The sequence below is a fragment of the Fusarium coffeatum genome (assembly GCF_003316985.1).
Source record: "Fusarium coffeatum strain FIESC_28 chromosome Unknown BRIP53273_contig_380, whole genome shotgun sequence".
Lineage (NCBI taxonomy): Eukaryota > Fungi > Ascomycota > Sordariomycetes > Hypocreales > Nectriaceae > Fusarium > Fusarium coffeatum.
This window is the reverse complement of record NW_022158169.1, coordinates 170-27,326: the sequence shown is the minus strand read 5'-3', so window position 1 is coordinate 27,326 and position 27,157 is coordinate 170. Positions and strand designations below refer to the sequence as shown.

Genomic DNA, 27,157 nt, shown 5'->3' with positions numbered 1-27,157 from the left:
CCCTCCCCCCCGCCGCTCCGCCCGCCTGGCCAAGGATGCGGCCTTGGACCGTGTTTTTGCGGCCGGCGACGCTGTCGCCGAGGGCCGGATTGCCGTTGCGGCCGCCCGGGCCGAGCTCGCCCAGGCTGAGGCCGACCACGCGGCGGAGCGCGCGGCGCTCCAAGCCCTGGAGCCCGCCCCCGGTGTAAGTAATATAACTTTCTTTACTCCCTTGCACAGCATATCACAGCACAGTTGCCAAGTGGCGGAGAGAGTCAAGACCTTTAGATGATGGGAACTCTCTCGTTATGTTATACTGGGTTGCATCTCCGAGCTCAATCGCCGTGTGGGGCCGGACGACCGACCAGGCGACCCATCTCCTCCGGCGCCGATACATCTGTCTCCACTGAAGACAGTTCTTTAGGAGAATTTAGACCTCCAGTTATGAAAGAAAAAATAAGGTAAGGCGTCGCGATATGGGTGCCTAGCCTTCAGCACTGCGGGGCACTGTCAACTCAGTGTTACTGATTACAGCTGTGTGACGGACGACCCTGACACCTTTACCTCTGCAAACCAGGCAGCTCCCTCCCACCTTTTAACATCAACATCAACACAAAATGAGTGACCTCGCAGAGCAGCTTGGCCGCGGCCAGCCTGTTAGAATCTCCGAACGCGACAAATCGGGGAATCTCTTACGCACATGGAGTCATACTCCTGACAATCAGGTTCGTATTAAATATCTGGCTTGTTGCGTCGCTAATATTTGAAGGTCGTTCTCGAGAGCAAGGCTCGCACCTCTCTGCTCCCCTCTATGCGCGAAGTTTTCATGCCTGTTGGATACCCCCATTCCGTATCAAGTGATTACTTCAACTATCAATTATTTGACTCTCTGCAAGCTTTCTTTTCAACAATCACTTCCCTCCTCGCGAACAGAGCCCTTCTGCAAGGGTTAGGTGTCGGCGATGCCAACTCATCCGCCACATTTGCCATGTTCCTCACAGTTCTCAAAGATGCCGTCTCCCGCATCGCCACGATTGTTTTTGCTCACCGGTTTGGTCTTAGATTTAAGCCGGACGCAAAGCGCTTTCGTTTCCTAGCGGACCTATTCAACGACACTGCCTTCTTCATGGAACTGTACAGCCCATACCTTGGTTCCTACGGCAAGGTCCTCGCTCTTACCACCGGCGAGGCTCTGCGTGCGCTCTGCGGTGTCGCGGCGGGTGCGAGCAAAGCTGCGTTGAGCGTGCACTTTGCTAAGCATGATAACCTTGCTGAACTCAACGCCAAAGAAGCTAGTCAAGAAACAGCTGTCGGTCTTATTGGTCTTGCTATTGGAACTATCATTGTCCACTATGTGGAGAATCATCATACTGTTGTGTTCCTGATGACAACTCTTGTACTCGCACATTTATGGATAAACTACCTCGGCGTCACCAGTGTATGTATGGATAATCTCAACCGTCAACGCGCTACTATCCTTTTCCAAGAGGTCCTCGATACAGGCAAACTCTTATCCCCCGCGGAGGTCTCCAAGCGCGAGAACATTTTATTCTGGAAACCAATCGTCTACAACAAGGCTGGTGATATTGCCACCCGAATCGAAATGGCAGGAAGCTATGGCGAGGCTTGCGCTTCCCGATGCCACGAAACAGTCACCATTCATGGAAATCGAAACATCCTCTTCATAACACCCGGTCACACATACTCAATCAAGATCATGCTTTGGGAAGATTCTACTGCCATTCACGCCATCAGCGCCTGGTTCGAGGCTATGAAGATGGCCTGGGGTATGGTGGGCGTGGGCAAGGAAAAGACAATCCCAGGGAAAGAAGGCAAAGAAATCTCCGACAATGTTGCGCTTTGGGATCAGCTACGTGCTAAGGGTTGGAACTTGGACTCCCAGGCCTTCGAGACACAGGCGGCTACTCGGCTGAACTTTGAGAAGGATGAGTGACTTTAAATTTCTAGACTTGGGAAAAAAAAGAAAAAAAAAGAAGAAAAAAAGGGAAAAAGCATGTACTTAGAGGACCAGGGCATACTTTAGCCATGGTGAAGAGACCCAGTGTGGTCGTTAATGACTCAAAGTAACCTTAGACACCGTTCTATACTTTTACCAACCATATTGTACATTTTCCAAACGCCTCACCGTGAATTATACATATCATACAGATCATTATACACAGCACTTATGCCAAGAACGCCCATCGCTTGGCTCGCATCTTGACGCCCTCCCACGTGTTCAGCTTTGGCCGCACATCAAGGTAGAAACTAGGTCCGCCAGATCCATTAGGTCGTCCAGAGTAAAAATCGATAACGTAGTCAACTCTTGTACCGCAGCGGTCGATAACCCAGTCGTGACGGTCAAAGGGTGCTGTGTAGCCGATCATCGTCTTGAAGCGGGCGGTAGGAGTCATGCGATCCATCTTGTTGGCGAAAGATTCGAGCTTGGGACCACCGCATCTAACATCGTTAGTACATCTTTGCATAAGAGGATTTGCGAGACTTACGTCGTTCCCTCAAGGTATGGCGCTTCCCACTCCTTGATCTCCTTCCAGGCTCTTTCATTAACAGCATTGTGAATCGGCACAACAGTCTTCATATCCGCCACCCTCGCATCATAACCCTTTCGCTTCATCGCCTCGAAAAACATCTTCTCGGAAGGATACACCCAGTTTCCAGAGGGATCCATACCAGTCTCCATCTCATGGTTCTTCGGTCTCGCAGGTTCTTTCTCATGATCGACAGGGCACGCCACGGGGTTACCCGTAGTTCGCGGAATCGTGGAAACTACTCGATCTGTTTCAAGACCATCGTTCGTAGGTTTATGCGCAGGCGTAGGTACAGCCGCTGGTGAAGACCATAGGTATGAAGTAAACGTCTGCGTCCATGACTTGGGCTGCTGCTGCGCTGTGTGGTCGACGGGACATCCTGCTGCTTTTGCGGCTTCGGCTTCACGGGCTTGGGCGAGCCATGCGTCGCGGGTCTTGTGGTCGACGGGACAGGCGTCGTTTTTGTCTGCCATTGTGATATGCTGGTTTGGTGGGTTTCAAAGGTGCATGGAACTGTAAAAAAAGATTCAGGTGCAAATGGCGTAATTGGTCGTGGGGATCGTAAATGCGCCGGGGTGGATTGGCGGGAAAGAATTAATGTGGACCCGGGATTTTCCCGTGTCGGTGGTCGGAGGTTGACTTGGCCGACTTCACTTACATCCAACTGCTTCCGTGGTAATGACTTGATTGACTCAATAAATGTCTAAGCTAGCAATAAGAGACCAAATACTTTGTCTCTTGAGTCTAAGCTAGGAACAAGAGACGTAAATTCTTTCATTCTTTAGGCTCTTGGCTGTTGCTACTTCTGAAGGTAGACATCAGGTTATGAGAAGAAATCTATTGACAGCCAGGCCTACAACAGCTCGGGATCCGTCTCAAATCTTCCTCTTACACCGGGAGCCAGCTTCCACGACATAAACCGAATGACCAGGGGAGGAAGCGGAACACCTCCATTCTTTTGCCTTTGCTCCTTTGCAATCTCTTCTATTGGATGAAATGATATGAGTACTTCGTTTGGGAATGTGTTATACAGAACCTCCTCATCTGGTAACTCATAATAGATCCGACCGCGGAGATAAAACGTCTCCGGAGAAGTATCTTCCGGTGTTCTTCTGTGCCCGTGAAGAGCCTCCCTCAAATGCAGATTGTTCGTCCTAGAAGGGGCTTCTACCAGTCTCCCTTCAATAATGCGTGGTTGGATGCAATCTTGTCTCGGTTCAATGAGGAGATATAACGTTCGGAGCTCTTTGAGAACGCCTAACATACAGGCCAATGAAGATCTGTAACGCCAAAATAACTCTAAGCTGAAGGGAACGGCGATCTGCTTGATGTTTGTGCCTGTTCCTCGTTTGAAGTCAGAGGGTATCCTACCGTGCCCAAAAGTGATAGAGACGGAATGGCGCAGGATCATGAGGTCTTGAGAAATATCAATCCTCTTCGTAGGTGGTTTCAGTGGCATAGCTGGTCCGCCTCCGTACGTCCTAACAAAATAGGGCGCCCCCAAAGCTGACTCATCCAGTGTCCCATGCCAGGCGCTAGGCCGAGGGCAATAGCATTCGCTGATATCTTCATATACTTCATGGATCTCCAGCAACGCTGTACCTGGACTCTCTCTTTCCCAGATGTCCTTAACAAACGCGTATGAGCGTCGACAGGTTTGCATCAACGCCTGGCGGACAGGGTAGATTGCTTCTATACTAGGGCGTTCTCTCCTCGGATAGCAACTACTGCACTTTCTCTTGATTTTCAGTAGTCTCATCTTACAGTAGCCGTCGCTTTCTAATTTGGGGTGAGCGTAATGAGCAGTTGGGGCAGATATGTCCAGAGCGTGCTTCCAGATCTGATCCTGGAGCTCCGGAGGTAGTTGAGAGAAGCGATGAAAGCTTCCTAACTCGTCATCTTGTTGTTGAGACGCACCGAGTCGTTGCTCAGATGCATTGGCTTGTCGCAGAGGCGAATCGGCTCGTTCCAAGAACATGATGCGCTTGTTTGGGCATGGCGGTGACAAGTTCTCGGTGCGAACGTTTCGACGTGGTGGAATGTTATCCATGGTGAATGATAGAGCGACGTATCTATCAGAATAATTAGTTACTGAGAACACAAGAGATGGAATGATTCAACTACCTTATGCCGGGTCTTACCAGCACTGCTACTTTGTTTCAGTGTCGTAAGTCTTGGATGGCAAGTCTTCTGTTACCCAGTAGAGTGGGAAAAAAGGTGTGAGAGATTGCAGAACAGGCGGCCAGGCAAAATTTTGGTTGACTCACAAAGAGAACACATTCAGATTGCTTTATAGTTTACGTGAAAAGCATATGCATTCAATTTCGATCCTGCTTTCTGGAAATGCTCTTATAAAAGTTCAAATCTTGACATATGACTGGCTCAAGAACTTCAGACTTGATTGCCTAAAGTATAAGGGACGAGATGCGAAGTTGATTTGATATCCATAAGACTGGGGCTCTATCTCATGATCCAATGTTATATTGTGATGGCCTCTTGGGAACTGACATTTGTTCTTTCTGGCTCTACCATATACCATCGCTGCCGGTGGAATCACTGATGAGTTGACCAACCACGATGGTGAACAAAACGGAATGAGTAGCGCCTGAAGCTGGCCCAGGGCTTGAAGAAGACCTCAGAACTTCTATGGGACTCTGGCGACATGATGCTCACTCGAGACGGAGCTATGCCAGAAGTTTGGACTATGAAGACCAAAATTTCTCGCGATGGAGTCTAGGATTCCCATCAGCTGGGTGTCTATGAGCCAGAGCTCGGATGTCGACAAGAAGGCACAGCTTTCTTGGAACAGAATAATAACAGTATGTCAAAGGTGGCTACTTGGGTTTAAATTTTTCGAGTCTTCTCGGTGATCTCAACAATAAACTTGACATCTTCTACGCAGGTCATACTCAATAGGTCCGAGCAATACTCGCCCATAGGAACTGAACTCTAACTATTGTGAACACATATGTGACTCATGAACATTCAATTCAATAATCTACGCGTGTATATAGAGAGAACAGTACGTGTGTAAGTGACATGCATTCGTTTTGTACGCCTGCTTGCATGTGGCCATCAAGGTGAGAAGAGTTGTTGATGCTAAGAACATGAGGGACGAAATAATCTAGACACTTGATGCCAGGTTAGGTCAGCACTTAAGCTACTTTAGAATATCTTCAGTGTTAGATGCCGATAGACCCTGGTTGTCTGCCCTGTCTGCTTGTATGCACGTAGTGTAAGATGAAGGCTCTGCAGGGAATAGCTTCAAAACTCCACTTATACAATTTTATATTGATGGCTGACATGTCACCCTCCACCTCTTCATCACAGCCCTGCCCAACAGCGACCTAGTTACAGTGGTACCTGAATTGCTGATGTCAATCTACAGCCTCTTTTTGCGGAGATCGAGTCAGGTTCCTGGATTTCAACCAAGGCGTGATGGCTGGTCGCGCACAGGCTGCCAAGGCACTCTGTCGTGTGAGCTCAGCAGATCTCGATTTCTACCACCATTCACACTGAAATAGAATTCTATCAAGGCCCACGATCTTCTGACTTTGCGCAAAATGGGGTTCTTTTGGCGGGACAGAGCGTAGAGAGTTCCACATTTCAATCGTCGCGATGATTTCATCGAGACCCTCGATGAAATCATAGTAATGACATCACTGTGACCTTTTATCACTACAAATAATAGAGATCCCAAAGTTAAAGTGAAGAATATTCTCATCATCAATCTCATCATACAAACAATCACTCTCATCTGAAATAAAAACACAAGACTTTTTACTTCATACCCCCAATCACCAAATCAAAATGTCTTCCAACTACGAGCAGATCGCCAAGCAGGCCGAGAAGGACCTCAACACCTACCAGGCCAAGACTGGTGCCGCCCGCCCCAATGATGTCGAGAACGCTGGTGTCAACCCCAACGTTGAGAACAAGTTCGAGAGCGCTCACGTCGAGTTTGGCGATGAGTTGAGCACAAACGCTGGCTACAACAAGCGCATTCCTCCTTCCGAGGGTGGTATCACCGATGACAAGGGCCGGTACGTTGAACCCCACAATCTCTATTATGTACAGTAACTTACTCTTTCACAGACAAGCCACCGGTGAGCTCTACGAGGGCACTGGCGGTCCCCTCGACAAGCTCGAGAAGGCCAACCAAGAGCGCGGCGGCGACAACGACAACGATGTTGTCAACGCTGGCTTCAAGCAGACCTCCGGCCTCGGCGCCCAAGACGACCTTGCTACCCAGGGCCAGGATGCCATGCGCGCCAACGTCGGCCGCAACCCTCCCGGTCCCGGCGGCTCTCAGTTCAAGGGCGCTGACTACACCGAGGACAGCGTCCCCGATCCCCGCTCCGCTCAGGGCAACATTGCTCCTGACAGCGCTATCGAGACTGCTCGCGGCGACTAAATGGAAATGGAACTCAAAATGGAAAGGAAAGCATCGGAGTGAATGGATTATTTAAGCGGGTTACTGTACGATTATATTGGTAATTGAAACCGACATGATTTATGACCACAACAATATGTTCTGTCTTTTTAAAGTGATTGATGGTGATAGTTCGGAGCGTTTCGGCCCCCACTGTGGTTCCCGCTAGAGCCCGCAGGAGCTTAAGCATGATCAACGTCATGAGGCCTCGGCCTTATCTCGTGACCCGGCCGCTAATTTATGAAACTCCAACGTCTTCTTATCAGCAACATCACGACCGCAACAACGAACTCTCCGCAATGTGCTTTTGTTCTCGACAGCGATAACACGTTTACAGTCCGCCGAAATGTCTGGCTTATCACCTTCGTCGTCTGGGCTACTCCCAATGCCTGGTGCGCCGTCATCTTCTTGGGCCGGATATAAAGCACGAGTTGCGGCTCTGCTGGGACATCATGACACCAAAGTCATCGTCGCCTTTTGGCTCTTTGGTATGTCAGACCGTGGATGTTGATTGATACCTGACTGACGTCTATTTAGGCCTCATTAACAATGTCCTCTACGTGATTATCCTCTCCGCCGCCCAAGATCTCGTCGGTTCCCTACCAAAAGGAGTCGTCCTCCTCGCCGACGTCGTGCCCTCGTTCCTGACCAAACTGATCGCTCCATACTTCATCCATCGCATACCCTACCGCACACGAATCCTCATATTCATCGCTCTGTCTGCAGCAGGCATGCTCATGGTGGCCTTGACACCGAGCACCCAGTCCGTCGCGATCAAGCTCGTAGGCGTCGTCCTCGCGAGTATAAGCGCCGGAGGCGGTGAGCTCAGCTTCTTGGGTCTTACCCATTTCTACGGAGCGATGAGTCTCGCAGGCTGGGGTTCGGGAACTGGCGCCGCGGGCTTGGTTGGTGCTGGACTATACGTGATGTTTACTGATTGGTGGGGATTGAGCGTGCGTAGCAGTTTGTTGATCTCTGCGTGCTTTCCTGCGATTATGTTTGTCAGTTTCTTTGTGATATTGCCTCTTGGGCCTTTGAGAGAGGGTACCAGGAAGGACTACGATGCGATTCCGGATCTTGAGGATGAAGATGTCGATCACATGGGCCAAGGGACTGCTTCGTCGGCGCTCTTGGCTCCTGGTCCTTCTGTTGCGTCGACTGTGTACTCTGCGCGAAACCATCAAGAGACGCTCACTGTGAGAGATCGACTGAATAAGGTGAAGAAGTTGTTTGTGCCATACATGATGCCGTTGCTACTGGTGTATGTGGCCGAGTATACGATCAACCAAGGAGTTGCGCCTACACTACTGTTCCCGCTTGAGGAGTCGCCGTTTGACGAGTTTCGAGCGTTCTACCCATTCTACGGATTTCTCTACCAGCTTGGTGTCTTTATCTCACGATCATCCACCCCATGGATCCGCATCCACCAACTCTACCTCCCCTCCATGCTCCAAATCGCGAACCTCATTCTTCTCACATTACACGCGATGTACTTCTTCCTCCCATCAGTCTACGTCGTGTTCATCATTGTCTTCTGGGAAGGTCTCCTAGGAGGAGGCGTCTATGTCAATTGTTTCGCCGAAATCATGGAAAACGTTCCCGCCGAAGATAGAGAATTCAGTCTTGGAGCAACTACCGTGAGTGATAGTGGGGGTATTTCTATCGCTGGTCTTATTAGCATCGTGATGGAGACCAAGCTGTGCAATTACCAGGTTGCGCATGGACGAGACTGGTGTCGACGCATTTCTGCACAGGGTCATTAGCGGTTGGATACACAAGGCGTTTGAGCGATGGGTTATTTGTAGATGATTTGTGGATTGCAAATAGAAGCTCTGATACATGCGTTACGCGTTTTGACATTCGCCTCATTGACGTGTTATTGCACGCGCAAGCAGAACAATAAGCGAGTGTCCATGCAAATATCCATCTAGATAAGCGGGAAAAGATTCAGGGGAATTTTTGTTACAACTCTTGCGAACTTCAGCGTCATCATTTTTAAATTAGAGAATTCAATTTGTCGCTTTGTTCTCCGGAGCCGGGGAGCATGGGCCAATTAATCGGAAACAAACCCCGGTTAGAGAACGTTGAGAGTTCCGGGAGGAAGGTCTTCCTTGTAAGGCGGAGAGAGGCTTAAATTACATGTGGATGTGACGGAAGAGATGCCATCTGGACTGGATCTTTTGGAGAGATGAAGATATTTTGACAAGTGAGAGTTGACTACAGGTTATGCCACCGCCACAGTAGCTATAAACAGATTGAAGCCACCGACAACATTGCGGAAGTGATTGCCGGGAATGCCTTGTGGCTGACGGAAAGACCGGAGATGAACAACCACTGTGAATGCGGCGCAGACAACGAGACTCCCGTGAAGAGACGGTTTGATGGCCTTCTTATACGAGTTTTGTCAGAGCAGCTGAAGGACCATGATACGACTTTGCCAAGCGGATAGCGGCCTAGTGCTGACCGGCTTGGCAGGTTTCATCCATGTGAATCGCAATTGAGAGAATGTTGATCCAAATTGTAAACAAGCAATTTTGCAACCCTGATACTACCAGCGGAGCATATTATCACAGGTTGAAATGGTATGTCGTGTGTCGTTAAGACATCAAGGGATTGAAACATTTATACCCGTCGGGAATGATTACTCGTTTGCTAAATGCTCGCATCTCCCCGCGATTGAAGCTTAACGGTGAGCCGAGTTTCTTGGTGGAGTCGTTTGTTGGGTTTCTGGAGATTTGACAGGCTGTGGCCGTGCGGGTAGAACTATTGATTGTCAAGCTTGACAAGCCTTGACTATTGAAGTTGACAGTTCTAAGATCCGAGGTCACTATTTCGTGCACAGCTACAGTGTTGGGTCTGTGGGATTGAATGTCAGACATGCATATTCAAGGGACTTGACAATGTCTCTTCCAGTCTCAGCCCTTCAACAGGGTGAATGCCTTCTGGTCAAAGGGAGTCGACTGTCTTACATTCCTGTTATCTTTCAGGGGTCTACTCTCATCCTGTCGGAATTCAATTCGGTCAACTCAATTGCTCTGCTTATTGTTTGTAGCTTACTGTACTTTTCCCATCTCGGCCTCGACTGCAAATTAAAGCAGAAAAAAAGGCCAAGCCAAATTTCCGCCTAGCGAGAACGTTGCAGATAAGCTATTGTGTGATTGGCTGGATGGGCGCATCGCAATCAAGGCCGAACCATGCAAGTGCCAAGTGGCTTCCCGAAAGGGAGGACCATCCAATGTCTGATCGAGATGTGACTACAGGGGGTGAAGATATGGGATACATAGAATGGATGAGAGTCAAGTTGATGGATGAGAAGGATGAGAAGGATGGTTCTCAAGTCTGTAGGACAAGACGACAAGGTACCACGTGAGATGAAATCGAGTACTGTAGAGGATTAATTGAGTTATGATAGATGACGCATACATAAAGGGGTACTTTATCCTACCAGATCTGGTCTACTAAGATTGACAGGAACTCTACCTATTGGTCAAACTACCGATACTCCCTAGAATAAGGTAGGCAGGTAAACTCTTTCAGGGGGTTGGGAATAAGACCAGACCAGACCTTGACAATTGCCTCGAAGACACAGAACAAAAAGGAGAAGCCCAGAAAGACGAAACTCACTGTAGATTGCCCCCTGATTCACTTGGCAAAAAGTGACTTGGCATTGGCTGTTGAGTGCATATCGCCACTTTACTCCAAGCCTCATGCCAAGTTCCCTTGGATCAAGTGCGAAGCCCGCCCCCAAAAAAGCGTTTAAAGCCGTCCAATTCAATTTTAGCGTAGCCCATGCCAGTGGATGGCCAGCACTACGCTAGCACTAACAACAGCGGGAAGCCCATGGAAAGGTCGTCCACTCCAGTCCATGCAACCTTGCATCCGTCCAATCTTGCAGGCTGCATCTCCTCTCACGGGCCTCCTTCTTCCCGCCTCCATAACTCGCTTGGTCTTCTTTCCCCCCCTTCCCCGACCATCTCCGTCGTCACCATTGATCCTGCTTGTCTCTCTCCCTGTCCGCTTTTTATTTAATTTAATCCATCCCACCTAAAAGCAGCAAATCCCATTCTCAACGCCCACCCCCTGCCCTGCGCCTTTTCTGACCTTATCAGAACCTGGTTCCTGTTTTTCTTCCCACTTCTCCTCCTCTTCTTTTCTCTTCACCGTTCGTCTTTTCTTCATTACAGATACCATAGTTCTCTTTTTTCTATACACCCAGGCGATTCAAGCTTCGGGTTTGGTTTTCTTAGTGTCCTTGTCGGCACCTTTCATTCCCTTCATTTGTATGAACATTTCCTCAACACGTTGAGATAATACGCGCGTACGGAAAATAAAGGAATCGCTTGCCCATCATGTTTGGTCAAGTGCGAACGAACCGGTCGACGGTCCTCATGGCCGGCACCGTCATCTTTTTGGTCGCTTTTGTTAGCCTGGCCTACAACCATCTCGACACCTGGGAGCCTCCCACTGATGTGTGAGTTGTCCTCTTCGAAAGATCGCCGAAACGATTGCTAACGATGCGACAGCGCTACCGATACCGAGACTTCCATCATCGGCGACACCCATGATCAGCCTCACCACGACGATAAGGAGAAGACAGAGCCTGCGCAACCCGCTGCTCCTGCTACTCCTCACGACGCCATGTCCAAGCCCGACCACCCTTCCAACGCTTCCACCGAGCTTGGCGATTACTACTTCAACTACATCATGAAGGCCAAGGTTTCTCCCACCGACAAGAAGTACGCTCCTTTCGGCGCTTTCCCCATGGAGCTCCCCGGAGCCCCCAAGTGGACCGAACTGGTTGGCGAGGACCTTTGCATTATCGATCTTGACAACCGACCTTTCAACGAGCCCGGCCAGATCTTCTCTGACAAGTTGATGAGCTGGGACCGCGCTGACGAGACCCACGGTCTTTCTCTTGGTGTCCTGAACCACTGGCTCTACGGTTCGTACAACCCCATTTGTGTCAGTTTCTGTTGCTAACCCCTCACAGCCAAGAACCACGGTTACAAGTACTACTACGTTGACATCACCGACCCCTTTGAGGACCGCCGCAACTCGTGGAAGAAGCCCCCGATTCTGTCCAAGATCCTCAAGAAGCACAAGGCTTGCATCTTCCTTGACTCCGATGCCGTCTTCCACCACCTCGACCTGCCTTTTGAGTGGCTCATGAACTACTGGCAGCTCCACCCCGACACCAACTCTCTGGCTCTCGCTTACGATCCTCACCACAAGAACAACATGGACAAGTTCGAGAAGGTTTACCTCAACACTGGTTTCATCGTTCTCCAGAACAACGAGAAGACTTTTGAGATTCTCAAGGAGTGGGAGGACTGCCCCAACGAGGGTGGCAAGCACCCCGACTGTGTCGAGTTCCGAAAGAACCGCCCCGGAAAGCCTACCGACCAGGGTGGTTTCGGTACCTACATCCGATACGATTACCCCAAGGACATCAAGGATCTTCCTTGCACCGAGGCCAACGGTTTCCCCGAGTCCAAGTCTGGCTGCGACGGAAAGTTCATCAAGCATCTCTGGACCGGAAAGAAGGACCACATCAAGGTCGTCATCGGCCAGCAGGTCCCCGGTGACTTGCTGGAGATGTTCCACAAGCAATTCATCGACGAGAAGCCCAAGTTCTTCATCTCCGAGCGAGACGTGATGGCCTGGTCGGACTAAGATAACGAACGATGCTGCATGCCCTTTAATGAAGAATAGAGAAACAACGGACATGAGGACACTTTTCCACAAACAAAAACAAATCTTTTTTTTAATAACTTTGTACTTTAACTTATACCATCCAGGAGAGAGGTATTTGTACTCTCCCGGCCTCTTCATTATGGTGTTTCTGGGAGTGTGTTTTATGGTCCAGTTGAATCCGAGACATTTGGATTTTGTCCTTTGTTGCGACGTTATGTAATGCATTCAGATTTCAGCATGACTCGGTTTATGAGTAATAGGGAATAACATGAGTTTTGATGTTACGTTTTGTCTGTCTGTGGTGTGATGTTCGTGATTGAAGATGTCTTGGTGATTGTGCATGCTATGGTGTTGAGAGTGTGTGAGTAGTGAACGGAGGGAGCTGCAGTATCTGGGTTGGTATACGGCATGCAAATGGCTTTTAGATGGAGGTCTAATACTCGTGCATGCGATCGACGTCCCTAGTAGTAGCCGACTGTCCGTAGGGCTGACTTTCCGCCATCCATGGTGATCCTGAACGATGGGTACGGATACGGTGTAGGAGAACGGATTTGTCGCGGGAACTGCTGCTCCGGTCCTAAGCATAGGGTAAGATACTCGAGATTACATTGAAGAATGATGAGCCTGCCTTGGAGGTCACTTCAACTGCTACCTGCCGGGTCGGGTACATTAAAAATGACGTTAAACGACTCATGTTGCATGACATCAAGTCTAGGCATGTTACCCTAGAGTGAGTACCTGGTTCTCAAGACAAATAATTTCGATTATATTTCTAACCTACATAGCACGCAAATGCGAAGTCACATCGCATGACACTGTACATCATGAATGGCGGGATCAATCAGCGACTCTAGGTCCAGTACCCGAGGACCTCAATCAATAACAAAGTTCTGAGCTGATTGTGAGAAGAAAGCCGAGGCTATCATCACCACTCACCAAGATGAGACGTCGGATCATCTTTATAATCATCTCAATTAACAATAAAGACAAGGTTTAATTACTAGGGACGAGTACCGCGTTTATGATCATTAATCTTAAACCCGAGCTATTCGCAGGTTGGGGTAGCAGTTCGATCAGTAATCACCAAAACACACGGGCAAAACACATAAATACTCCTGCGGAACAACGATGCCGCTCTTCCAAAACACCGGTGGACTGCTGCGGCTGAAGTATGGCGCAAGAGTGTATTGATAAGCCGTTGTGATAGATATAGTGCGCATTTGGCCGTTGAATTGAAGAGTGATGATATAGTTGATGCATGTTGTACTATGGATAATACTGAGAAACACCAAGGCGAGCTCGAAGGCGAGCTGGGGAATGATTCTACGACGGAACATGATATGGAAGTCGCCAGACCGAGTGGGCAACATCAAGATGATGACTGGAATACGAGCTCCGAGAATCCCTTCAATTGGCCCTCGTGGAAGAAAGCATTGCAGGTAGTAATGCTCTCCTCATCAGCCATCCTCGCGTAAGTCCTTTACCTCCTTCAGAAACGCCTCTAACAATCCAGATCAATCGGCACATCAATCATGAGCCCAGCCCGCAACGAACTAATGGCCGAATTCAACATCAGCTCAACAGTAGCTCTCCTCCCACTGACAATGTACGTCCTCGCCTTGGGTTTCGGACCCATCATCGGCGGCCCTTTGTCAGAGACTATCGGTCGCTACGCCATATACGCAGCAAGTGTGCCTCTCGGCGCACTGTTTACCGTGGGAGCTGGATTCACGCATGATTTTGGGGCGTTGTGCTTTCTGCGCTTCATGGCGGGGCTTTGTTGGGCGCCGGTTCTTGCTGTTGCACCGGGGACGTTGGCGGAGACGTTTACGCCGAAGAATAGAGGGCCTGTTTCGGCGGTGTTTATACTCATGCCGTTCCTAGGTCCTGGCTTAGGGTGAGTTATCTGACTCAAGAGTGTGTGATGTGGGAGCTGACGATGTAGACCTGTTATAGGATCCTTTGTGGTTAATCGGAAGGGATGGCGTTGGACGCAGTGGACTTTGGTCTTCTTTTCCATCCTAGCAATGATATTCTCAGCGTTCGCACACGAGACCTTTCATCCTGTCATCAAGCGGAGGATAGCAAAGAGGAAGGGACTCAAGATTGACCCGCCGCCGCCGTTGGCTGCGAGGCTTAGAATGTTTGCTCTCGTGGCGGTTGTTCGACCTATTCGGATGTTGCTCTTCGAACCGATTACTGGATTCATTTGCTTATACGTCGCAGCTGAGTTTGGAACGTTGTTTAGTTTCTTCGCTGCTGTGCCGTATACGTTTGGGCGGGTCTACCAATTCTCTATCGAAGAGTTAGGATTAGTCTTCCTCTCTATCGTCATCGGATGCATCCTCGGTCTTGTCACGGTCATCCTTTGCGACGTCTTCCTGTATCGCAAGCAGGCAGGAAAGTATCCTCCTCATCAAATCCCGCCCGAGCATCGTCTCTATCCCTCCATGATCGGCAGTATCGGTCTTCCCATCGGACTCTTCTGGTTCGGCTGGACAGCTCGAGCGGGCGTATCATGGGCGAGTCCCGCTGCTGCGATGATCGTATTTGCGTGGGGAAATCTATGTGTGTTTGTTAGTACGATGCAGTATATCACTGATACATATCATGGGAATGTTGTTGCTAGTGCTGCGAGTGCGAATAGCCTTGCGAGATATGGGTTCGCGGGAGTATTTCCGCTGTTTACTATTCAGAGTAAGTGCATCCTCGGGTTGTTGACAGGGAAGAAGCTAACGTGCGATGTGGTGTATGAGAAGTTGGGAATTGATTGGGCTAGTAGTCTGCTTGGGTTTGTTGCGTTGGCGTTGTTGCCGGTTCCATGGGTGTTGTTCAAATATGGTCCGACGATCAGGGCGAAGAGTTCTTATGAGACGCTGCAATTTGGTTGAAAGTTGTATTTATCACTAGTCTCGACAAGAGACAGCTTCTTGAGATCTATGTCAAGAGATCGATGACACTTGCAGCGCTTATTCCTTGCCAAGCTCGATCAACTTGAAATCCTCATTAAGATAATACCAAAGATCATATTTCCCCGGGCGCTCCGCAGCAGGAAGAACCTTGGACTCAGCAGGAAGTCCAAACTTCTTGGTAGCATCCTTGCTCTTCACATAGCTCTTATACTTCTTGTTGCTGGTCTGGTTGTAGTTGATCTCATTGGAGTCAACCTTTCCTCGGACGAGGTCCTGCCAGTCGCCGTGGCTGCTCTTGATGGTCTTGGCCATGAACTTGGCGTCTTGGTAGTCTCCTCCTATGATCTCGAGGACGGAGTCGCCGCGGGCGACTTTGTAGTACTGGGGTTTGTTAGTGGAGGCAAGGAATGGGGCATGTAGACAGAGAAGTCGTCCTCAAAGGCTTAGGACACCGAAATGAAGTTACCCAAATGCTAGTCTAAGATAGCATGAGGTAGCCAAATTTCGTTTCTTAGGCTGTTGGCGACCGGTTCTCCTGAAACCCTGACAGGGGACGGGGAATTTGACGTACTGTGAACCAGTTGTAGAAGGTCTTTGACAGACCGGGGCGGTACTTTTCGAGATCGGCGACGGCTGGGGTTGTTAGATGGATACTGGAGAGGAGGGGTTGACTTACTGTCGACGAGCTCGGCGAGAGGGTCCTTGGTGTCGATGGCGATAACCTTCCAGTCAGTCTCACCGCCCTGTTCAAATCAGTAACTTCTTCATGTACCGTCAACTGCTCAAACTTACATCGTTGAGAGCAAGGCCGCCTAGGACCTTGACAGACTTGACTTGGCCAACATGGGCAGGACTATCACACATCAGCTCTGTCGCTCCAATTGAAGAACAATACTTACACCTCGCTGATGTCAAAAAGATCAATGGGATCGTTGTCACCAGGATACCCAGTAAAGTCGTGGTCAAAGTTGGGGCTCTCCCAGGTTTGAGGGATGGATCCGTAATGGAAAGGGTAAGACTTGTGAGGCCAGACACTTTCCACGAAACGGGGCTTCTTCTTCTTGTCGTCGTGGAAGATGGGGTCTTGAGATGGTTAGCTAGTTAAAAAGTGACGTTTTGAGAAGGACGTACTCATGGGCTCATCGCGACGAGTCTCAATCTTTCCATCAGTCCATCGAGGGATTTCGACAACGTAGCTCACGATGCGATTGTTGCCCTTCTCAGGGTATAAAGGAACATCGTGCCAGAAAGAAATAGGCTGGCCGTCTTTCTCGAGCCACACACGCCAGTCCTGAACATGTTAGCAAGTGTTCATCTGAACAAAACAGGGCACGTACAAGGGTGTTCCGAGCGCCGACTTCTCTCAACGTGAGAGAGTCATAGTCAAAAGATTTGGTCCTAGGCGCAATGGAAGATCCGAGAACAAGGCAAGGCAACAAAGCCAGCTGAACAAGCGAAGATGTAGCGACCATTGTGAAAGCTGCTGAACATTGGAGTTACATGGCTTTCGTCTCGTCTTTTAAGCATGTTTCATTAATGCCAAGACGATAATTGTAAATCGCTCGCGTGAGGCTCATTTCTCTCGGTGACGAATAGAGTTGTTTCGATAGACGGGATCCTCATCCTGGTAGATCAGGGCGATCTGGTAGATCCAACGACGGTGGGAGGCTGATGCACGTGGAGAGTTGGGGACGAACGTGGGGTGGGGGTGCACCAGTTGTTGTAAGCGGAGAGGCACGTGGGGTTTGTCGATCTTGGGACATGTCCCTGGCTACTGCAGGTCAACCAAAACATTTGTCGGGAATAATAAGGAGGATTGTCAATTGTTGTAAACATGGTACATGTCATGATACCATTAATCACATTTCCATCTCGCCAACGACCTTGGTGAGCGCCGCTACTTCTCAGTCTTCTTGCCTTTCTTCCTCTCTTGAATATTCTTGTTGCCGGCGGGAGGAGCTTACATACCAAGAAGTTAGCAGATGCCCATAGAGGGTTGAGAAATGAAACCTATATACCTCGAAGGTTGCTCTCCCAGTGATGCTTTTGACCTTGACTCCCGGCTTTACGAACTGCTTCACCTGGGATTGTAGTTCATTGGCCTCCAGGCTCCTCATGTGTATTGCCAACGGGCACAAGGACTGACACCCCAGCCACGATGATGCGGTCGTTGCTTGTGATCTGCTTCGGAAGAATGGTTGGCCTTCTTGCAATAGTGGCACACCGGACGATGTGGTGACCTCACTGATTGACTCCCCATTAGGGAGAGGATCAGTATTCGGCGGCTGGAGAGAATTTCTCGACAAGACGATTTCCACCACAATAGCCCATGAGAGTCACGGTACGATTAATGTGTGCCCGGAAAAGGGATTGTTCAATTGAAAGAATAAAAAAAAAGAGGAAAAAGAAAAAAAGGGATTACTCCTCCTTCTTCTCGGGCTTGTCCTCCTCGGGCTCATCCTTCTTCTTCTCCTCGGTCTCCTCCTTCTTCTCCTCCTCGGCCTTCTTCTTCTCGGCCTTCCTAGCCTTCTTGCTCTTCTTCTTCTTCTTCTTCTTCTGCTTCTCGGCCCCGGGCCGAAGAATGACATCGGTGGACTGGAAATCGATCAAGTCAGCATATGTTTAACATTAACAGAGCCGGGAAATAGAACTTACAGCCACCGACAGGACTGTGCCCGGAGGGCACCAGAGAGCGCCGCCGGAAACAATCCGGACATGGTTTGCTATGGAAAGTTAACATTTGGTCTGTAGGGGAGTAGGCAGGTAACAGAAGAATTGTCCTCATGGACTTAGGCTGCTCAAATAAAGTAGCCTAAGTGCTAGCATAAAGTGACAAAACTATTTCGTCTCCTATGCTCTCGGCGACCAATTCTTGTGACAACTTGAGGGTAGAGATGACTTACGATTGTTGCGGCACTGGAAGGAGGTTAGCAGATGAAGATACTATCAGAACGAGGAAATAGAACTTACCGGGGACAGAACGGTCCCCGGGGGGGAAAAGGGGGTGACCCCCCGCGATGGTAATGCTTTGGGAGTTCTGAGAATATGAAGTTAGTAGGTGAAGTCAGTAGTAGGAGCAAAGAGTACGTACGGGCGCCATGATCGTTTGTGAAAAAGAAAAGAAAAAGAAGGAAAAAAAGGCTTATTTTGAATGGATACCTATTTATATATGTTAGCAATGGCAATTTACCACATGAAGAGAAGTAACAAAGAAGTGAAGAGGTAGATGTGATGGGAAGTGCCGAGGTATGAGGAACTCGCGCGAAAAGCAGCAAAGAGCAAATCGACCGAGACGGGAAGATTGAAAGTAATGAGCAAAGAGAAAGGCCTCAACAGCAGAAGAAAAAAAAAGGAGACAGGCAAGGGAAGTGTGAAAACGCGAGGCTCGAGGCGTGATGATAAAAAATGATGCTCGCAGACACATCAACTCCAACAGCCACGTAGAACGACCGGGAGGGCGCGCAAAAAGGAAAAGAGGAGAAGAACATGTAGCCAGAGATTCAAACGAAGAATGCACGAAGAACAACATGATCGTGATGCGTTGTGGTGGAGTGGGAAGGGGTAGAGCAAAAGGAAGATCGCGAACTCACGTTTGTGAAGATGGCTGAGGAGAAAAGAAAAAGAGGAAGGCAGGAGAGATCGAGAGGTTCATATCTAGACACGATTAGCTAATCGAGATTCACACCAGGCTGGGCTTTGGGTGGGAGCAGTTGACAGCTCCCGCCGGTTGCCTGACAGCTGGCCGGCAGTGACAGCAGATTCCTTGCTGCCATATTCTGAGATTCTTCTGACATGACCTCCAAGAGACGATAACCGGTGGACTGTATGTCTGCGAGAGTGTTATATCAGTTAGTTCCCCCCAAGTCATCTCGTTATCGTGGAGTGTTGTGGTAGACATAGTCGTTATGTGACTTTCAAGCACCCACAATAAACCAAACTCACTGCTCTCATGACAGTGGTAACCGGGTACTATAGTAACTGGCAAGTGCGTCAAAGTCATAGAAAGCCAGGAATGATCCTGATTTAAGAGTGGGCAGATAAACATGTATTCATGGTGTAGTTGCAAGTTCCTGAAAAACCTTTCTCCAAGACAAAGTAGCCCCTTTACCAACATAGTACCAAACTTGACCTGGTGGTGCAATACCCCGCAGTCACCCTTCTGTGTCCTCGGCCACAAGAAATAGAACGCGAAATTCTATGGCTGTTTAGGAGACGAGGGACTCATTCGGAGCGTGAGTATTGCTTCGCATACGTCAAGATCCCGCGATTCGCCTCTAAAAGAGTTACCTCTGTATACCGCCAGATAAAAGACGATGGTGGTAAAGATAGGAGACTGGCTGCTGGCTCTTCATTCTGGTATTATTGTTCAGGACCCAAGTACAGGGCTCGATTTGGACTGCAATGGCGGCTTTCACTATCAACACGCTCTGAGAGTCTGGCTTCTGGTAGATTTTTATTGAAGCATGTCCCCAGATTCGAACTTGCAAATATGACCACGAAGACTCAGTTACGATTTTCGAATGCTGGGTGTTACAATCACATCCATGCTATAGGGTGACATTCGGTGATAGCATCGCCAGCGCAACACACGGAATGCGATGGTAGTGCGAAAGGCATGAGTCCAGTTAATCAAGACAATTGGAGTGTAGTTTTCAGAAACAATTAATCTGCTTTCCACTCCTATGTGTGATGTTCTCGTAAGATTGAAACCGCATCATTGCAATGGGGTTGAAACACCATGTATTCGACCACATCAGTCCCTGTTCTCGTGCGGAATGTTTTTTGTAAGTGCGCTGGCGTGCTGATTAAATATTGATACAACCTTTTATTCCAGGTGATTGGAACGGCGCAACGAAATTTCCCCTTGCCAAATTCTCCTCCGCCATTCATCAGTGTCTTGCGATGGTCTTTGGGAAGGTGCTCCTTGTGTCTCGGGCCGTTCCCGTGAGATGTGGTTTGACTGGCTCGCTTGCGTCGATCGATTTAACCTTAAAAAGATACGTACCTACGGCATGATCGAATGAACTTGCACGCATCAGATCGACATCACAAAAGTCCAATAGGTAGTTAATAAGCTCAACAATTAATTCAAATTGTAAACATGGAACACAGGAATGACCGTGGCGTCGTGCAGTGCAGTTATGGTAGTGTCGTAGTGTGGCGGTGCGGCGGTGTGTGGCGCACCTCAGAGTTGGGGATACCCTCACCACATATGCTCAACTTTGTCGGCAACACACCAACAAAACGCAAGGCAACGTGACGGAGTGGTTAACGTGCTTGCCTCGAAAATTAGTTCAGTAAGCAAGTTCCTTCGGGAGCGCAGGTTCGAATCCTGCCGTTGTCGTTTATCTTTTGTTGATGTGTTGTAAACGCATCCACATATGCCTTTTTGCCTTTGAGTGTAACCCCAGCAACTACCCACCACCTCCCCACTCTCTGTCACGTTACTGGAAGCATAAGATCATTTTGTCCAATCAGGTGGGTACTAGAAAGGTTCTAATGCTCTTAGATTTGGTTCTTGGAGCCCCATCGTGATATCTCATGAAAGTGATCGGGGACAGCGTGCTGTTTTTACTATGTAGCTCTGGGTAATGGAATTCATGCAGCGTTACTGATCTTTTGTGAATCTGGCCCTGCCATACTTCGTCTTGTAGGTACAATCCTCTCTGAGATTGAGGTTTGTGGCTGGGTATTGAGCTAGTAAGAAGATGGTGTGTGGCATGGTAAGATCCGCCATATGTGGCTCCAAGACCCAACCCTGAGAGGCTAATGGAGCTTGTCTGTTATCCACCTTGGTGGGCAACCCATATCGTTCCAGTGATGTCCCGTATAGTGGAGAGGTGGTGGGGGTGTCCAAGAGCAAAAAGAAATGGTGCTGTCACACACCAGGACAAGGTTGCTCGACAACGGCAGGATTCGAACCTGCGCTCCCGAAGGAAATCGCTTGCGATAGCTGAATAGTTTTCGAGGCGATCACGTTAACCACTCCGTCACGTTGCCTTTGTTGATGTTGTGGTTGTTGAAAGATATGTATATCAGGGAACCGGCGGGTGGCGTGGAGGTGGAGTTTCACCACCACCACATACCTCATGTGACTTGACGAGCAGCTGCAGTTCCCTGCTAAGTCAAATGCAATCAATGAGCGGTAAACCGTTCTTTATCTTGTTCTGAGGGATCTGGCTGGTTCGCATTTGACATTCCGGCTGTATGTGTCTTCTGTTCCTGGACGGATGTCCCGATCAGGTTTTCGGCAAAAGTGGGGCTACTCGAAGATCGAGCCGGGATTAAGCGAGCCAATCAAATCACAGATCTTGCAGGCCACTCCCGTCCCCACAACCCGTAATCACGAGCTGTACCTTCCCGTGGACCATCACAATTACTATGATGAAGGGCGAAGGAATGAAACCCGTGAGCTAGTAGGCCAGCCGCAATCAAGATAGCTGAGACTTCATTTATTTTAACATTCTTAGTCCGATCAGTAGTTTCATCCATCTCACAATTCATCGAGTGAATGTATTAAGACGATGCTAATGGATTCACAGGCGTGATGGTTCGAAGAGAGATTGTTAGGACAAAGTAGTCTAAATGCTCTTCTAAGCTCGCATAAGGTTACTTAATTATTTTGCCTCTTAGGATCTCGGTGACGTATTCGGCTGGCCCTTGACCTGGGATTTCTATGCCCGTGCTATCACCTTCTCTACAAGAGAGCTTGTTAATTCAATACTATCAAGTCTTTACATCTCCATGTTCTCTGTGGCTTTCGCCACCGCGGCCTCGGCCTTCTTGTCCTCCTTCGCTTTCTTTGTCTTCTTGTTCTTCTTAACCCCCGAAGGGGTAGGAGCGGACTACAGATTGATAAGTTAGCAAACGCTTCTAGTTGGTACTGGTCAAGTAGTATCCAATATGACAAGAACTTACAGATGAAATCACGCTGCCCGCGGTCAGGAGAAATGAACCGCCGGACAAATAGTGACACCTTTTGCTAAGAAACATTAATATCTGATTTATAGGGGGGTAGGTAGGTAGGACTTACTATTGTGGCGACAGACGGAAGCGGTGTGGTTGGGTTTCTTGCAAATGGAGAAAACCGCACGGAACTTCTTCTTGGCCTTTTGTTCTGAGGCCGGGCCTCAGAGGTATCCCCGGCCTCACTGACTGAATCTTCAGGAGAGGGACTGTTCAGTGGCCCTGGTAAGTGCCGCTGTCTCCTTCCCGGTCTTCTCGGTCTTCGCAGTATTCTGCTTCTTCTTGGATTCCTCTACTCCACTGGGAGGGCCCTAAATACCAACAGGTTAGCAAGTGAGTTGACAGGATGTTGTTTAGGTAGAGGAAACACGAACGATGTGGGAATAGGTAGTCTTTTTCCCCCTTGAAGGTTGACGGATTCTTGTCGTTGTAGTGGCACGAACGGTGAGAAGACATTCTTTTTTTTGTTTGCCGGAGCCGTAGATGCGAAGTGAAAAAGTGTGCATTGCCCGATCTTGCGGGTAGCGCGATGATATCGATGTCGACTCCTCCAAGGGAGGGAGGTCTTGACGAAGCGAAGCAACCTGGTAGCGTTTGAGATTCAGAGCCCGAATTATGCCCTGCGTGGAACCGTGGAGCCGAAGAGGTTGGTTGATGCTGGAAGGAGCCGAGATCCTGGATAGGAAGAAACTGCCGTGGATGTTGTTTGATCCTTCCTCGGTAGGTACTGTAGTAATCAAGAGGAATAAACATCATTTCCTCCTCCTTCCCCGCTCTTGCCATAAGCCCTAGGTAGTTTCATGTGCATGCCAACATGAATCTCATCCGCCGCCGACCTTTCGTCTTCTGCCGCGCGCACTGCTGCGCAGCTGCCAACTTTCTGCACCGCCAAATTACAACACAAAATCTTGCCTCCTTCATTGCTCTGGGAATATCTATCCCAATGAGCCACAATATTAAATGAGGGAGTTCATGAAGCTGGGAGTCAAGGTCACCCAATCACATACCCCCGCACTTACATCTCCTACGATATCATCAACAAGAACCATTGAGCTTCCGATCAATTCTTTTGTAACAGATAATCACTGTGCTCTGCAATATGAAGCAGCTAGGTAAATCATCCGAAATCGCCATATCCTACGTGCCTCATGATCTACAGTAACTGGTGCAACCCCAACCCCTCGATCACATTGTCTGGCCGTGCTGTTGAAGTTGTAAGAACTATATCAGGACAAACTTACAGGAGCGTTAATTAAGACATTCCAGATCCCCAGGTAACATGACCTGATCTATGCACAGGAGCTTGATATCATGTTCCTCAAGAAGGACCGTTCGGGCATCGAGCGACAAGTAAACATACCGGCGAGCTCTTAGTTCGCGGGTGTCAAATCTCCATTGAGGAACTGGATTACCTACCAATCTTCTTTCGTCGCCCACCGCTGTCAACGAATTCTACTAGGCTAGACAATGGCCGCTCATGATGGTTGATAATCACGAGTTCGTGTCGCCCCTTATTTGCCTTTCTCACTCTCTCACCAACACATTTGAGTATACCCTTTCCCCAGATACGTGTGACTGTGGCTTCAAATGAAAACTCTAACCAGCACATATATAAGAGCCCACCCAGCCGGGGAAGAATAACCTACCCGAAAAAGGCACTGAGTAAACATCTGCCCCGGTCTTCCGAGTGTCACAGCCTTTCACTTCGTACTCTCTCAACCTCCCAAGATCAGCATGAAAGCTTCCAAGGCAGCCTACCTTCGTATCTCTACACCCGAATGGGGTTTTCACCAAGAGCCTTCCTTGGGGTGTCGACGAAAGCAACAAGATCACGCTTGAGCGGGCAATCTTTGATCAAAGAGAGCACCAGGTCACGATATGTCGAAACAGATGTCTCAACACCAAGTGCCTGGAAAGTATCGTGAACTGCTACACGGCGTATTCTCTCCGGTTCTAAAGTCATATCAGCAGCACCAACTCCAGAAAGAGCTGGATCCAGAGGGGGGTAGTGAACAAACCCTGTCTTGCGTTCAGACGAGTTCTTGAAGGGATCCATGGCTGCTGGTGACTCAATGGTTTCAAAGATTCTTGACAATGGTTCAAGCCAATTTGGGAGGAATCTTAAGACAAGACACGTCCATGGACTGAGAGGCAGGGAAGGTACGGAGGGACCCGCTGTCGAGTCCTAGAGTAGATCCAATTGATCAATTCGGTACCCTCTGGGCAGGGCGCTCCTTCCTTCGTTCCTTCGCTTTCAGGAAGGAAACGCATCAGGGACCCGGGTGATGTCGCCAGCGCTTCTCTCACATTCTCTGCATCTCCATGGTCCTGTGGAAGTACTGATCACATGCGGTTGTCACGAAAGAAACTAGATTTTGAGGAAATAAACTGCAACATTGTATACATGTTCCATATCGTGTCATACTTATAGCTGAAGAACCACTAGGTGAGCCAACAACGTTACCACCTGGGTTTGGCAGAGATCTTTTTCTGGTAGCAAATCCCATGTAAATCCCAGGAAATGTGATGGGCAGACCATTATTCTTTCTCTATAATACGTGTGCGGGTTCTTACCAGACGCGGTCTTTGGGGGGCAGTAGCGGGGAAGATAACTGCCGCAGAGGCTGAGCAGGCAACAAGATTTCTTGTATATCTTGGTTTCGAAGGGCCTGTTCTGGGCAATAGTGTGTTTGCTTGTTTATCTTTCGCTCCAGACTTTCCAATATCTCTGACTGCGGAGGCGCGCAGCTTGTGGATGAGGCTCGTTCAATCGCGTCTGACGATGGGAAAAAACCATAATCCTGAACAATGCTACTGGAAGGCTTCCTCGGGTACCTGTTGGGCGAATTCGAGCCGGTGCAACGGCTATGCCATTGAAAGCAAGGAGAGTTGGCTCGACTGCCTTGCTCGATTGCCATTGTGTTGGTATAATTGTAGAGGCTCAATGAATTGAAGCAGAAATTGACCTTGCGCTTGGGTTGGACGCGACCTCGTGCTTTGCAGTCGAATGGTCGCAGTTGGGTTCGGCAGGGAACTTTCGAGCTCCAGCGGCGGCGGAAGAAAGTTGGATTGTTAAGCGGCGGAGTAGTGAATACTGATGATCTGGCGGACGCAAGAAGTCAGCTTCACGATGTATGACGAAGGGAGGAAATGGAGTGTGCTCGAGTCGTAGCGAGTGCGGACGCTACTCGAGATGTATCTCATGGCGACAATGGAGAGTTGTAAGATTTCGCGCCGGAAATCCTTGTCTCATGTAATGACCTTCGAGCCCGAAGAAAGTAATGTCTGCTTGAGATGGGCCTAGCATGAGCAGATTCAGCGCTTGTTAGAAGGTGACGCATCACCACCTACGCTCTCGCCATGTGTCGGAAATCTTCGCCGCCGCATTCCTAAGAGACGAAATACTTGGTCACTTTATGATGACTTAGGCTAGAACTTAGGCGACTTTATGTTTTAGTAGCCTAAGTTTTTGAGGAGTTTCTTCTGTTGCCTACCTCGCTCTCCACCAAGCGAGGCTTGTCCTCTCACAAGAACCGCCCCATAGGACTGCGCTCGACTGTTTGACTGACCTCGATTAAACAGAAAGGATGAATTCGAATTCTGGAGCAGTTTAGCCAACTGAACACCAAGTTCGGGAGAAGACGAACACTGTTTGATTCACATGCTGGTACGGGAGTTGCGCCTTTCGCCATCTTGGATCAAGGAGCTTGTTCTGCGATCTGCTCCAGTCTCCGAGAACATACCTCTGGATTCAAGAAAAGAAACATAGGGTCGAAATACCATGCAAGGAATATGGGTTCGATAGCTTCGGAGTAGTAGGCGATGAACACTTGTGCCAGTTCTGCTGAACAATCATGAACAAGAGTCAAAAGCATGGGGAGAAAAAGATGTGATATTTTCTAGGCTGCAAAAAATGACGATGCGTTTATATGAGTAAAGTTCTTGCTGAGGGACGAGCGACAACAAAACAGCAGTAAACAATACCTATTCTCCGATAATTATCGAGGATCTCGACTTGAAAGTTGACCTCCCCAGACAGGTCAAAACCTGGCTCGTCTCAATTCAAATCACTCCCAGCCACTGAGTTCTAACTATCGCCAACACAGCCGTGACTCACGCGCACAAAAGGCAGCTATGCCTTGCGCAGTAGCCTTCCCTACCCCTACATTCATCTCTGACCGACAAGAGAATAGCATGTCAGTCAACCCCCATTGCGCCGCGTCGCTGGCTAACCCTTCTCTTAGAAATGGAAATCCCGTTCAATTGCTACAGCTTTACGTCGATCGAGGTGCACTACCGAGAAGACAATCGACGCATCGAAGACGCCTTTCGCCCGCTGCCAATGGACTCAGAGGTCACAAAGACAGCCAAAGCCTTAGAGTCAGATTCCGATTTCGACGACCTCCATTCTCCGATAACATGGGACTGCGCGTATGCGCCGTGAAAACAACGAAGCTATGAAGTCCATTGAGATTGCCAACCAAAATGTACTTTTTATTATGAAATTACATAACGCCGACCGACTTCCCCCCTTTCAACACCAACAACGAAGCAAGGGCATATCCTCTTCCCCCTCTTCCAGGACTCGCAGTCCCTTACATTGTGTGGAACGAGTTGCTCACATC

General features: G+C 49.0%; 10 protein-coding genes across 10 annotated transcripts; 5 read left to right on the top strand and 5 right to left on the bottom strand.

Annotated features, from left to right (window-relative positions):
* Window positions 1-596: 596 nt before the first annotated feature.
* On the top strand, window positions 597-1,933 carry FIESC28_11304 (uncharacterized protein; the record flags this gene model as incomplete). The annotated part of the gene is made up of 2 exons (XM_031165430.1): window positions 597-704; window positions 749-1,933. The coding sequence occupies 2 exons, from the start codon at window positions 597-599 to the stop codon at window positions 1,931-1,933; spliced, it is 1,293 nt and encodes a 430-aa protein (XP_031010520.1).
* A 232-nt stretch (window positions 1,934-2,165) lies between these two features.
* Window positions 2,166-3,001, bottom strand: FIESC28_11303 (uncharacterized protein; the record flags this gene model as incomplete). Its single annotated transcript, XM_031165429.1, has 2 exons — window positions 2,166-2,439; window positions 2,487-3,001. 2 exons carry the CDS (start codon window positions 2,999-3,001, stop codon window positions 2,166-2,168), a joined length of 789 nt encoding a protein of 262 aa, XP_031010519.1.
* Window positions 3,002-3,381: 380 nt separating this feature from the next.
* FIESC28_11302 (uncharacterized protein) lies at window positions 3,382-4,578 on the bottom strand (the record flags this gene model as incomplete). Its single annotated transcript, XM_031165428.1, has 1 exon — window positions 3,382-4,578. One exon carries the CDS (start codon window positions 4,576-4,578, stop codon window positions 3,382-3,384), a length of 1,197 nt encoding a protein of 398 aa, XP_031010518.1.
* A 1,760-nt stretch (window positions 4,579-6,338) lies between these two features.
* FIESC28_11301 (uncharacterized protein) lies at window positions 6,339-6,942 on the top strand (the record flags this gene model as incomplete). Its single annotated transcript, XM_031165427.1, has 2 exons — window positions 6,339-6,571; window positions 6,624-6,942. The coding sequence occupies 2 exons, from the start codon at window positions 6,339-6,341 to the stop codon at window positions 6,940-6,942; spliced, it is 552 nt and encodes a 183-aa protein (XP_031010517.1).
* A 364-nt stretch (window positions 6,943-7,306) lies between these two features.
* On the top strand, window positions 7,307-8,723 carry FIESC28_11300 (uncharacterized protein; the record flags this gene model as incomplete). Its single annotated transcript, XM_031165426.1, has 2 exons — window positions 7,307-7,448; window positions 7,498-8,723. 2 exons carry the CDS (start codon window positions 7,307-7,309, stop codon window positions 8,721-8,723), a joined length of 1,368 nt encoding a protein of 455 aa, XP_031010516.1.
* Window positions 8,724-11,309: 2,586 nt separating this feature from the next.
* FIESC28_11299 (uncharacterized protein) lies at window positions 11,310-12,633 on the top strand (the record flags this gene model as incomplete). Its single annotated transcript, XM_031165425.1, has 3 exons — window positions 11,310-11,431; window positions 11,484-11,902; window positions 11,951-12,633. 3 exons carry the CDS (start codon window positions 11,310-11,312, stop codon window positions 12,631-12,633), a joined length of 1,224 nt encoding a protein of 407 aa, XP_031010515.1.
* Window positions 12,634-14,186: 1,553 nt separating this feature from the next.
* FIESC28_11298 (uncharacterized protein) lies at window positions 14,187-15,355 on the top strand (the record flags this gene model as incomplete). The annotated part of the gene is made up of 3 exons (XM_031165424.1): window positions 14,187-14,551; window positions 14,600-15,230; window positions 15,302-15,355. 3 exons carry the CDS (start codon window positions 14,187-14,189, stop codon window positions 15,353-15,355), a joined length of 1,050 nt encoding a protein of 349 aa, XP_031010514.1.
* A 268-nt stretch (window positions 15,356-15,623) lies between these two features.
* Window positions 15,624-17,038, bottom strand: FIESC28_11297 (uncharacterized protein; the record flags this gene model as incomplete). The annotated part of the gene is made up of 7 exons (XM_031165423.1): window positions 15,624-15,947; window positions 16,138-16,199; window positions 16,243-16,309; window positions 16,359-16,419; window positions 16,466-16,649; window positions 16,698-16,857; window positions 16,904-17,038. The coding sequence occupies 7 exons, from the start codon at window positions 17,036-17,038 to the stop codon at window positions 15,624-15,626; spliced, it is 993 nt and encodes a 330-aa protein (XP_031010513.1).
* Window positions 17,039-17,984: 946 nt separating this feature from the next.
* Window positions 17,985-18,666, bottom strand: FIESC28_11296 (uncharacterized protein; the record flags this gene model as incomplete). Its single annotated transcript, XM_031165422.1, has 4 exons — window positions 17,985-18,161; window positions 18,222-18,289; window positions 18,537-18,603; window positions 18,658-18,666. The coding sequence occupies 4 exons, from the start codon at window positions 18,664-18,666 to the stop codon at window positions 17,985-17,987; spliced, it is 321 nt and encodes a 106-aa protein (XP_031010512.1).
* Window positions 18,667-24,300: 5,634 nt separating this feature from the next.
* FIESC28_11295 (uncharacterized protein) lies at window positions 24,301-24,588 on the bottom strand (the record flags this gene model as incomplete). The annotated part of the gene is made up of 1 exon (XM_031165421.1): window positions 24,301-24,588. The coding sequence occupies one exon, from the start codon at window positions 24,586-24,588 to the stop codon at window positions 24,301-24,303; it is 288 nt and encodes a 95-aa protein (XP_031010511.1).
* Window positions 24,589-27,157: the final 2,569 nt, after the last annotated feature.